This window comes from Protopterus annectens, chromosome 14.part0 (genome assembly GCF_019279795.1).
Source record: "Protopterus annectens isolate FY-2018-M chromosome 14.part0, PAN1.0, whole genome shotgun sequence".
NCBI lineage: Eukaryota > Metazoa > Chordata > Ceratodontiformes > Protopteridae > Protopterus > Protopterus annectens.
The window spans coordinates 812,758,557-812,771,774 of NC_056748.1; the positions used below are offsets into that span (position 1 = coordinate 812,758,557).

The 13,218-nt window shown below is 38.7% G+C and overlaps 1 protein-coding gene across 1 annotated transcript in view; it reads right to left on the reverse strand.

Annotated features, from left to right (window-relative positions):
• The window catches only part of PDCD11 (programmed cell death 11), a 1,563,481-nt gene that overhangs the window by 563,769 nt on the left and 986,494 nt on the right, over positions 1–13,218 (reverse strand). Inside the window, 1 exon segment of the mRNA XM_044056566.1 lies at positions 3,487–3,576. Coding sequence (XP_043912501.1) covers positions 3,487–3,576 — 90 coding nt within the window.

Below are 13,218 nucleotides of genomic sequence, written 5' to 3' on the forward strand. Positions count from 1 at the left end.
ACAGGCCTGTACCAATCATCGAAACTCCTGTTGCAGGCAGGGAATGATGGTAATTAAATGTTTCCAGGTTGTGGCAATGTTGAGTCCAAACACTTTTTAGATAGCATTGCAGCTTCCTCATATGCAGTCTTGCATATGGAATTAGCAGAATGCAGGATGCCATGAAGTCCAAAGCCTGCAGAATTTTTCTTGCAGATAACTGTCTTTGTTGCCATCTTTTCGAAGTAAGGAATCAGTTGCCTTTGTTTGTCTGGCATGAGATAAGCCATCTGGGCAGTTGTATTTAAGCTTGCACCCAGGAATATTAACTCTTGAGAGGGTACCAGTTTTGATTTATTTTCGTTTACTGTGTACCCTAGGCAAATTAGTAATCTTTTTACAAATGCCAGGTGCTTCAGTAGAATGTCCTTGTTCTCGGCTTGAATAAGGCAGTCGTCCAAGTAAGGATATATTTGGATTCCTCTTTGTCTGCAAAATGCAATTACTGGTGCTAGGCATTTTGTGAAGACCCTGGGCGCAGTAGATAAGCCAAAGGGCAGTGCAGAGAATTGGTAGTGCATTGAGCCAGCTATGAATCTGAGGTATCTTCTGCAAGATTGTCTGATTGGGACATGCAGGTATGCCTCTGAGGTCCAAAGTTACAAGCCAAGCCTTCTTGCCCAGCATGGGCAGAAGCTGCTGCAGAGTCAACATTTTGAATTTTAGAATGTCCAGAAAAGTGTTTAGAATAGACAGGTTCAGTATTGGTCTCCAGGCTTTGTCCTTTCTGGGTACCAAGAAAAGTCTTGAGTAAAATCTTTGTCCCTGCTCTTGCTGTGGTACTCGCTGAACAGCCCTCATTGTCCATGAGGGATGAAACTTGCTTTTGCGCCTCTGCCCATTGACTGTGTGGCAGGTCTGGCATACCTTTTGTCTTTGGGAGGGCGTGAAAGTGGAACCTGTAGCCCTGAGACACTATATTCAAGACCCATTTGTCCTGGGTGATCATGTGCCAATTTTGTGAAAAAAGTGCTAGTTTTCCCCCTAAGGGTGCTGACAAAATATAAGTGCTTGGCATTGGCAGAGGAAAATCATTGGGCCTGTTTCCTATATGGCTGTGATTTGTCTTCTCCGCTTTTGGAGGTAGAAGCACCCCATTGTTTAGGCCTGTATGAGCCTTGGGGCTGGGATCTGCCTCTAGGGCATCTGTATCTGCCTCTTTGTGGCCTGTCTGACACAGGAAAGGACCAGTTCTTAGAAGGCCAGTTCCTGCTAAATCTGGGTGGCTGTACCTGTAAGAAATCCTTAACTGTCTGCATAGATTTCACTTTATCCTCCATTTTCTTCAACACCTCTTCTGCCTTAACACCAAACAATGTATCATGCTGTAATGGAGCATCCAATAATTTTGCTTTAACATGATCAGGCAGATTCTGTTCCTTTAATCAAGCATGCCTTCTAATGACAGAACCCGTAACAGCGGCCCTGCAAGAGGCCTCCAGTGAATCAAAACCACATTGCAAAGTATGCTTTCCCACTTGTTCAGCTGAATGCAATAAAATCCTGCATTTCCTTGTTTTCAGAACATTCAGAATTTGTCAACATTTTCTGTTTTAGCAGTGACATTAAGTACTGCTGATATTTAAGCATATGAAACTGACAATTTAAAGCCCTTACAGCCAAGGTAGTAGAAGTGTAAACTTTTATCCCCCATCTGTCCAGTGCCCTAGAATCCCTATCAGAGGGGACAGGGTTTTTTGCAGTGGAAGCCTTGACCTCTCTGGGACCCTGAGATATAGTTTCTAGGTCAGCAGCAGGGTTTTTATATAGAAACTTATGAGAATCTGGAACCCTGTAGTATCTGTCTGGCCTAATAGGTGCAGGGGGTAAAGAGTCAGGAGACAGGCTGGACTCTGAAATACATCATCTACAATGTCTAGAACAGGTGGAATAGCAAGAGGTCTGTGATGAGGTAGTAAAAGAAAGTCTCTGAGCCTTTTCTTAGATTCTGTGTAATCTTGGCTCTCCCAGTGAAAATGCTCCCTCATGGTATGCAGGGATTCCCCACAAGAATAATCCTCAGGAGGAGAGGCTGAAGGAATAGATTCTCCAGCATCAGAATCCTCATAGGGAGGAAGAGAGTATCCCTGTTCAGAAGAGGAGTCAGAGGAAATGGAAACCTGATTAGAAGAGTCATATTCAGTGTCATGCATAGGCCTCTTATCAGGAGGGGGATGGGAACCCCTGATCAAAGTAATTAGGTCTTCAGCCATTTTAAGCATCTGTTTCTTAGGCATGGAAGTCTATCCAGGAGAATGCTGTACTTGTTTCTTTGTCTTTAAAGCTGTTTTACTCTTTGCCTTTGAAGCGGAGGTTGGCTTGACATATAACTGTGTAGGTCTGAAAACACCCTCAGAAGCCGATGCCTGCTCAGCGGCTCTGGACCCATCTGAGGGAATAGTTTCTGAGTGTCCAATACCTTGAGTATCCAGAGGCCTAGTTATCTCCATGTGGGAGTTGGAAGCGGCCTGTGGCTCTGAGGTAGCGGGTGTCAGGGGCTGCAAAAGCTCCTCACTGAGAACCGGCGACTGGCCTAGCGGAGGCCTCATTGGTTTTGGACTTCGGATGCCTGTCCTTTTCCTTTTCCTTGCGCTTTTTATAAACTCCGGTCATCGGCTGTTCCGACGGCATTATATAATTAAATCTTCGGCCAAAGTAATGAAAGGCAAAATCGTACCGACGCTTAATAGTGCGTTGGTTAAATCTAGCACAAAACCAACAGCTGGCAACGTCGTGGTCAGGACCTAGGCAAGGAATACAGTAAGAATGAAAATCCTTATGAGGTATTTGCTTCCCACAAGAAATACAATTGTTAACTTTTTCTGACATCGGTCCGGAGCAAGAAAAAAGTTTCCCCAATGGGGTACTTAGCTTTAATGAAGACTTCTGATCTGAAATTCGATTTCGAAAATCTCAGGAGTCGGCCAACCGGCACTTGCGAACTGCTTTTGCTTCGGGCACCGCACGGCAAGAAAGACTGGAGAAAATGGCGTCGGCTGCATCTTTTATACCCCAGGCACACTGACGTCAGGGAAGAGGCGACAGCAACCGACACCGGACCAGGACTTTGGAATTCAGGCCGACTGCGGGTAGCCTGCCAGCAGGATAACCCAAGTGTAATGACTGCAACAGTGAAACACGATGAACATCTTACATTTACTGCAGGAGCCATAAAACGGTCAACAGCCATGCCTAGCTGAACTATCCCACTTAACAAAACAAAAAATATATCAAAGCAACATGAGTAGATTCCATCTCTGCAGTTACTTACATATGCCACTAAGTAAAAGAGGAATTTGGGCAACTTTGGCATTTAAAGACTGCATTATTTTTAAGTGAGGAGCACATTCTCTGTTAATATTGACATTAATATGGAAACAATTACAAACAGCTGGAATAACTGAAGATCTAACGCATCCAAAAAATAAACACAATGTAATGCCTTACCTGTTCATTTAATGACATCAACAGAAGCTCAACCCTTCCTTTTAAATCACCATTAATGTCCACTTCTAGACACTTTTTCACTGTATTGTACTGCAAAAAAGGACAGTTTAATTAATACTGTATCAATGTCAGCTCAGCTACATTGTCAGAATTACTTGCTTCAGAATTAAAAAAAAAAAAAGGAAAAAAAATCTGTTTTCATTTTGACAAAACATTCTTCAGTGCATAAGCTTCTCGAATAAGGACATAAAGCATTCAAAATCCTGTTAATAATAAGGAATTATGCTGGGCAGCTACAGCTCGCTCAGCTGCAAGGAGCATATGAACCTAAAACACAAGTATTCTAAATGGACAAAGGTGAAAAGGGACAAAACATGTCAGCAGCATTAGTTGTCCATTAGACCTTACACACTACACTTAAACCAACGTGCGCATAATGTTTCTAAAGTGAACTTTAGAACTACATCTGCATAACAATGTGTGATTGCATTGTATGAAATTACATTTATACTTTACACCACTAAGTTATGTATGTATGTATGTATGTATGTATGTATGTATGTATTTTATTTATTTATTTATTTATTACATATGTTGACCGGGATATAGTCCAACTGGGCCAGTAGCCCATTTTCAATGGAAGCCCAGGGAGAAAAGCTCCAGAAAACAGTACATTTGCATGTGATATTTGAGACAAGCACAAATATTAAAATAGTGCACTTAGTTTAGAACAAGCACAGATGTATATACTGTGAAATTCTATACTTTAGACAGGATCACTACTGTCATCCATTATCATGGCTTTGTTAACATTATTGTGAATAGCTTCAATTTATGCAATGTGCAGATATTTTTGTGCCACACACGAATACATTTTTGCCAGTTCTAAACATTGGTACTAGTCTGGTTGTGATAAATTGATCCAAGTGCATTACTGAACACATTTTCTAAACCAGATGGTCTAGGTTGTGGTTGAAAGTATCCTGGACCAGCCTACTTAGCCAAACAAAATAAATTTGCTGAAAACAAATTTCAGTAAAAATAACTTACTGTGCCAAACTCTTCTTAACTAAATGCACTACTTTTTAACTATGTACACAGGTATAAAACCCTTAAGCAGAAATACTGATGGGGTAAGATTTGCTTAAACAGCCTTCCTTTACGGCATGTAGATATAGCAAGTACTGACACACGAGTCCCATCCTATTTTGACAGAAGTCCTGAAACAGATCTCAATATGTAGTAGTACAACAGTTTGCCTTGGAAAAGGACAGGGGTATGAGAATTAGGTTATGACGAGTCATTACAGCCTAGAATGTACGTCAGTGCTAAAGCATTTTGCAGTGGTGTGTAGGGGGGATGTGCAGCAGCCACAAATACACTTTTAGAACAGACACAAGAAGCAGTTGCCCCACTAAAGCACCGTTTCCACTAGTGTGGGTCACAGTGGCATAAGACAAAACACAGCAACCAAACTTTTCTTTGTCTTTTCCCTGCCAAAGCTTACAGCTCATTCAGAAGAACTTCCCAGGTATCTTCCAGGCCAGCTAAGAGATTTAATCCCTCCAGCATGACCTACACTTGCCTCATCATACCCCTCCTAGAAAGCAGTGCAGTCATAGAGCTATGCAAACCATTTCAGCCAGCTCCTGCTGCTCTGAAGCACCAGCTGTTCTACTCTGACAAGAGCACAAAGTGCCTCACTTTGACTTGTAGAGTGAGATCAGCAAACCCTGCAGAAACTGCTACGACCTACAATCTGACTGGTTACTACTAATAACTCATGACTGTAGAGAAACACTGAGATGTGCCTTTAGTGGCTAGGTCAATTTTCATGAAAGTGGCATTGGCATACATACAGGAAAAAAAGAAACTATCAAACATTTACTTTATTTCATGCAGTATACACTTCCACAATTTTCTTTCAGTCCAACATCACAAATTAATTCTTGCCTTCCCTTAAATTTTGTTCAGCATGTACTATTCACACTAATTCCATTTAAGCAATTTGCACTCTCTTACTTTTCTAAAGATCCCACTCCCAGTTCTTTTATCACCTTTACAATATTCAGTTACGGTTGGCTTAGATTTTGATTTCCAGTTTCTAGAAATTGTCTTTTTTGCCACAAACAGCATTAACCTAAGAAAGACCTTACCGTGTTTTGGCAATTCAGTTCCTATATCCTAGCTTAGAAGAATCATTTCATTAGTAACAACCAATTACCCCAACATTTTTTTAATTTTCTTAAGACTACTTGGTCAGAAATCAGCTAACTTGTTGCATCCTCACACCTCCAGCATTTGCTATCAGCAAGAGGAAAAATGTTCTGACATCTGTATGGGCTGCAAAAAATACCACTCAAACAATTCTATGAAAAATTATAAACTCTCCTAACTTTGTTGCATATTCTGGATCCATACAAATGTCCTCTTCTTTCTCTGTATAGTGCCTTTCCATTCTCTATTTCCAATGTTTTCTAATTTCCTCCGATTGACTCGTATAGCTTTCATGCAATATTTTATATGCCCCAACTATCCTTAACAACAACTTCTGTTCTAGACTCAGCTGAAAGCACTAACATAACTGGTCTTTCATACTGCAACTCTCCTATCCCTTTCTCTTTACCTATACTCCTATGAATTTTCTGGTAGGGAAGGTAGTCTCTAACTTACAGCATGGTGCAAAGTAGATGGGTTGAGAAACTACTACTCATCATCAACATCTTCACTCTAGTTATTTGCCCCCAAAACCCTTGGTTCATTTGCTAATTCTCTCTCCAGTAAAATCAATCTCCTTTTGCCTACTTTCTACACTCCTACTTGCAGTCATTCCTGCTGGTAAAATCTCCATCTATTCCTGTGAAGGCTTAGTTTTTAAAATACACAAAACTGCCACCAAAGCTTTAGAACTCACTGGCCCTGCACAAAACAGATCCAGAATAAAAAACAAAACACCAGGACTTTGAGATGGCTGTAAAATCCAGTATAAAAATCTTAATTCGACACAAGCGCTTTTGTAGGTCACCCCACTTCTTCAGATGTCTAATACATTTTAAAAACAGCTCTTGCTTTAAATATACACCCTCTTGGAACACATGATTAAAACCAACCAATACATTATTCTAGTATGAATAAGCACTTTCAGTTTAAAGCAACATTCCACAAGGTACATGCCATTAGCTGGACTAGAAGTCTGAAACATATATATATATATATATATATATATATACATACATATATACATACATATATATATATATATACATATATATATACATATATATATATATATATATATATATATATATATATATATATATATATACATATATACATATATATATATATATATATATATATATATACATATATATATATATATATATATATATATACATATATATATATATATATATATATATATATATATATATATACATATATATATACATATATATATACATATATATATATATATATATATATATATATATATATATATATATATATATATATATATATATACATACACACACACACACACACACACACACACACACACACATCTGTATATATCTATATAAATATATATATATATATATATATATATATATATATATATATATATATATATATACACACACACGCACACTTCTGAAAACCTATTTATAAAATCTAAATAATTCAAAATTGCATAACATATCAGTGTACAATCACAAGCACAGACTATATCTGCACATATTTACATTTTCCACTTGTGTTCTCCAAAACACATACAAGCCTGTAACAAGAAGTCAGTAATTTGTTATACAAACAATTCCACAGCACATCATACCTAAAAAGCTGCCTAGACTTTAACTTAGGACGCAGGGGTATATATTCATTTAATCTATGTCCTCTACCAGCCTTTAGTCTTTACTATCCACTTAGCTTCAAGCTCTTCAGTGATGTTCCATAGGCCCTCCCTTATACGCTCATATGTTCTCCCTATAACCAAAAATTTAAAGATGTGTTCTATATCATTATTAATAGTGTGTCTAGCCAAAGCATTCACTTTGTTCTTTTTATGACTAGCATAAATGTGTTCATGTATTATTTCCTTCAGAGACCGGACCATCTTTCCTACATAGAAACTATGGCACACTGTGCAATGGGCCAAATAGACTAGGTGCTCTGTTTCACAGGTAGCACTGATGTCACACTCATATGTCTTTACCTGGTCTGGCTGTTCAAACTTAGAAGTACTGTCTATATACTTGCAGAAATTACATCTGACACATTTTTTGTACCTTTTTCTGTAGCTGACCTTGTAGGGCCATGCTTCCTATCATTAACCTTAGGGTGACATAACTGTCTCTCTAAAGATTTATAGTTTTTCAGTGAATACTTGCGTTTCACATCTATTAAACTACTAATGCTCTTATCTAGTCTCAATATATTCCAGTGTTTCTCTATCACATTCTTATATATCCATGCATCTTTAGATAGAATATTTTAGTTGTTTCTTTTTTCTGATATTATCTTTCTGCCCATTACTGTGTCCTTCTCTAAAGTCTTCACTCCTAGAAAAATATGGCTTACCCTTTAAACATCTATGTTTACTCACTTCCTTGATGCTGTCCTGTATATCATTAATGTGATATCCCCTTTCTAATAAATCACTACATGCTTGCTCAACTTAATGAACAAAATCTTCATGTCATATTCAGTCTTGAAGCTCTATAAAACTGGTTCTGAATGACATTTCGAAAAATATATGGGGGGATGCATACTATCTTTGGCTAACAAATGGTTTAACATGGCATTCTTTCTTATGCAGACGAGTGACCACAATGCCATCATGTTTCTTTTCAACATTAAGAAGTTGACTGTTTTTATAGAATATGTATGTGTAAACTTCAAAAATGTAGTGGTTTGATTAATATATTGTACAAACTCTTTCAGTTCTTCAGTGTTTCCTCTCCACAAAATGAAGAGATCATCCACAAACCTCCTTAAAAATGCACTCTGTCTGCATAGGGACCCTTCAATATAAACTTGGTTTCCCACACTGCCATTAGGGGATTGGCGTAGCTATTGGCACAAGAGGTGCCCATAGCTATGACATTAGACTGCCAATAATGATCTCCCCCAAAAACAAAAACATTGCTCTCTAACACAATGCTTAAAAGCTGACTTACTTGCTCTATAGTATGCAAGTCAACCATGAACATCTCCCTTAAAGTGCAGATGCTCTCTATTCCTACGTCATTCGGTATCACTGTACATAAAGACACCACATCAAGGGTTACCATATATGTCTCTTGCATCACCTCAAAAAGTCTCATGTAAACAAACATATCAGTCAGAAAATGTTGTCTCTCTTAAAATATGCTGTATATTGTTAATCTTAGGTCTCACAAATTTCTCAAGTATATTGAGATTGGTTCTGTGCACCAATTCCTTCCAGATACTATCGGGCGCATAGGGGGACATTTTGTGAATTTTAGGTAACCCTTGTATGACCGGAGTGGTGGGATGTTCAACAACAAAATAATCTAACATAGCCTTGCTAATCAACCCATTCTGCCATATCTCCTTTAATTTGGTGACTACCTTACTGGACATCTGTTTAACTTGAACTTTCATTTTCACACAAAATTTTTTGTCATTCAACATTTCATGCATCATTCTATTGTATACAACTGTATTCAACACTACAATAGAGCCGCCTTTATCGGCAGGTCTTATAACAATGTCTTCATTCTTTTGCAGATTTTTCAAAGCAAGATTTTCTTGCTTACAAATTAAACCCATGTTTATTCCTGTTATAACTTTCAGCAGCTATCTTGTAAAAATCATCTATGCAAAGTTGCTCAAAAGCATTTAATAAAGTGTTTAGCTGTGGTACATACAGACTAGGTTTAGTATTGACACTAGTATTAATAAAATTTTTAGCCTCATCATGTAACAATTTCAACATCATATTTCTAGTAAAGCACTTGATGTCAAAATAGCATTGTTAAATCACAGTACCTTGTGGGAATGTATGAGAGTCCCTTTTGTAAAACACCAAGTTCATTCTTATTTAAAACATAGTCAGAAAGATTCCACACTAGCCTTCCTTGAAGAAGGCCTTCTTTATATTCCCCTGGTTCGTCATTTGATCATCTGTCTTTCTCTTCTGTCGACTTCTGCTCCTTCCTCTCAGGTGCTGGTTTTTCACCGTTTAAATTCCTCACAGGAAAAGGAAAGGACAGCTGACGTTGCCCTAAAGGGAATTTAGTGTTCAAGTCAGTTCCTCTGGAAGGCGTCATCTTCTCAGCTGACTGATGAACCACTGCTTTGACTTCAAACGTCTCCTGTCTAGCTCCTGTTCCATTTGAAGTTATAAAATGCAAATTTATTGAAGAAACAGTAGCAATTGAACTAGTGGTGTTGTGTTCAATGCCAGTCAGCATTGTAATGGCTGTGACATCACTTGTGGGCGTGCCCTCATTGTCAATCACAGTTGCAGCTTCTAAATCATGGGCTGAAGCTTCCTCCGAGATCATTCTTGGCTCATTCGAAGCGCCTCGGCTTTCTGAGAACCTGGGCCAGGAAAAAATATGCCCAGATTCAAAATCACGACCGTCTCAGACTATTTTCCTCAATTTTTGTTTGGTCAGCTTATGCTCATAAGCTGATATAGTGTCCAGGACATCTAGGAAATATTTATCCACTAGATTAGTTTCAAAAAGGGAAAGCAGTTCAGCATATTTTGTTACAGGCATACACTCTGTCAGCTGAATCTCCTTCTCTGCTGCTGGAATCAACAGTTTAATATAAGAAGTACTGGCAGCTAAATTCACTTTCTGCCAGCCAGCAAGCAGCTCCTGGTCACAGTTCACATAAGGCGGCATTTTTAAAATTCTAAGGCCTGTTGGAACTAGGCCTTCTAGGAGGCAAACCTCCATATGAAACTTTTCAAATTGTGCTCGTTTCAACTTAAACAAGTCTTTTTCTAGAGCTAGCAACTTCTTTTTAAGACCAGCCAAATCTATAGCAACTGCATCAGTCTCACCTTCATCAATGATACAGTCCAGCAAAGGATTACAAACATAATTAATTGCCTTCATCAAAGGATTCACTTGAATAATACTTTGTTGCAGTCCACCTGGATTATAATCCAGTTCTATAACATCTTGTCCTTCAGCCATAATATCCAAAGCTAAGGTAGCACATAAAATCAGAAATAAAAAACACAAAACTGCCACCAAAGCTTTAGAACTCACCTGTCCTGCACAAAACAGATCCAGAATAAAAAGCAAAACACCAGGACTTGGAGATGGCTGTAAAATCCAGTATAAAATTCTTTATTCAACAAGCACATTTGTGGGTCACCCCACTTCTTCAGATGTCTAATACATTTTAAAAACAGCTCTTGGTTTAAATATATATCCTCTTGGAACACATGATTAAAACCAACCATTACATTATTCTAGTATGAACAAGCACTTTCAGTTTAAAGCAACATTCCACAAGGTACATGCCATCACATGTGGTTTGAGGGTTCTCTTGTTTTCTCCCAAGCCATACTAGCACACATCCAGTGAGGCAACTATGAGGGCTGTGCAGTGGGCTGATGATGCTCCTTCTAAGCATCCCTAGACTTTCTCCTCTGATGACAGATCATCAGTAGGAGGATATCAGGCACTTTGTAATTTTCTATACTCAAAGGGGCTAGCGATGTAGCAGATTGAGTAAAGACAACAAATAGCAACTTTTTACTGTTAGTTGAGTCTGACTCTTCATAACTTCAAGCACTTAAGCACACCAGCCCGGTCTGTCCACCACTGCTTCTTTACGTTTGTGTAAACTCATTCATTACTTCAGTAATGCTGGCCATCCATCTTAGCCTCTGCTGCTCTCTTCTTTTGTTTTCAATATTCCCAGCACTTTCTCTAGTGACTCCTGTCCTCGCATTATGTAGCCAAAGTATTCAAGTTTCAGTTTTATTATCGGCTCTTTCAGTTAACAGTCTGCACTTAAAGTGTTGTCTTAATAGGTCTTTCTTTTAGTCCACAGAATTCTCAGAAAGTTTTCTCCAACACTACAGTTCGATATTATAAAAGACTGTCCCAGTGCACAATGTTATTCGGAGTCCAACATTTGCATCAATATGGTTAATTGGCTCCCCTAAATTGCATACACATCATAGCCATCTTTTCTAATACCAGTGGCACAGAAAGGAGCAGCTTTGACAACAGCCCAGGTGATACGAGTTCAGTTTATGTCTCTAAGGCTTGAAAGCACTGGGAGGATGGGCATGCACATCTTGGGGGGGGGGGGGGGGGCAGGATGTAACACGGAGAAAAGCTTCCACAATCTCTCAGGGGAAGGTGGCATTGTACAGACCATGTGGGGGTAACAAGCTTTCAGCTCACCGAACCACTGCATAGTGGTAACCTTTGTTAGCAAGTGTACAGGGAGCATGTGTATTCAGAAGGAATAGCACTGAGTCCCCACACTGACATGAGTAGCTCATCTCACCACACAGGGAATTGGGGTTAAGAATGTAGTAATGCCCTTAGTAATGCCATGGTTGTAAAAGGCCAAATAAAGAGCAGTTCACTTATTCACTTCAACAAATAATTTTTAAAGGTATGTTGGGACTTCCAAGATGGCTGCACACAGGTTGATTACAACTCTCCCAGTGTTCAAATTGAGAAAATGTTATATAAAAAAAAAAAAAAAAGCCAGCAAAAATTTTATTTGGGTAAAATTCAGTTACCGCCTAATTTGTAAGCTAAAGAATAACTTCGGAGAAAGAAAGAGAAAATCAACCAGACAAGGTTCTGGCTGGGAAGAAACCTTGTGGCTATTCAGCAAAAAGTAGTTCAAGCTTTAGTACAAGAGATGGCTTCCAGTACTTCCAGAAAAAAATCATTTAAATCTATGGAGAGGTTTTTAAAATGAGATATACTAAAAGAATATATAAAATCAAATGACAAAAGGCTGGAAAAATAGAAGCTTCAAATAGCTACTCAGATGTGCTGATAAAACTGCAGAAATCAGTGGTTGAAATGAAGGAAAAATGGCTGAACACAAGGCTTCAGGAACTGGTTTAAAACTGGTAGAGTCAGAAAATAAAGCAAGCAGAGAAAACCTCAGATTGTTTGCTATACCAGAAAAACTGGAAGGAAGACTGCATTAACTTTATGAAAGTACAGAAAAGCTAACCGGAATGGTGTTCCACATCAAAACTTAACTGAGAAGACACATTAGGTCTATGTCATGAGAAACCAGCAGATATTACATTAGAAATGCTGCAAACAAAATAGCATAAAGAGCTGTTTATGACAAAACTGTGTCAGAAGGGAAATCTGTTAGAAATTGGGGACACTGGAGTGCTTATGAAAAAATGATTCGCTGCAAATTAGACAGAAGAGAAGCATGTTCATCCCAGCAATCAGGGGATATGAAAAGGTGGATGCAAGATTCAAGCTGCTATATGAAGCTGTCTTCAGAATATTTTTCCTGCAGGATGAAATGCATTTTTGAATGCAGAAAGTACAGTTGTGTACACTTACCATAAATGCAGATGTTCGAGTGTCTTCACTGTTGCAGTCATGACTGTAGGGTTCTCCCCTGCCGGCAGGCAGTCCTCGGTCGGCCAGAATCCCAAAGTCTGGGTCCGGCGTCGGCTGTTCAGCCATGCTCCTTGACGTCAGAGTGCCAGTAGTACAAAGCTGACAGCCGACGCCATGTTCT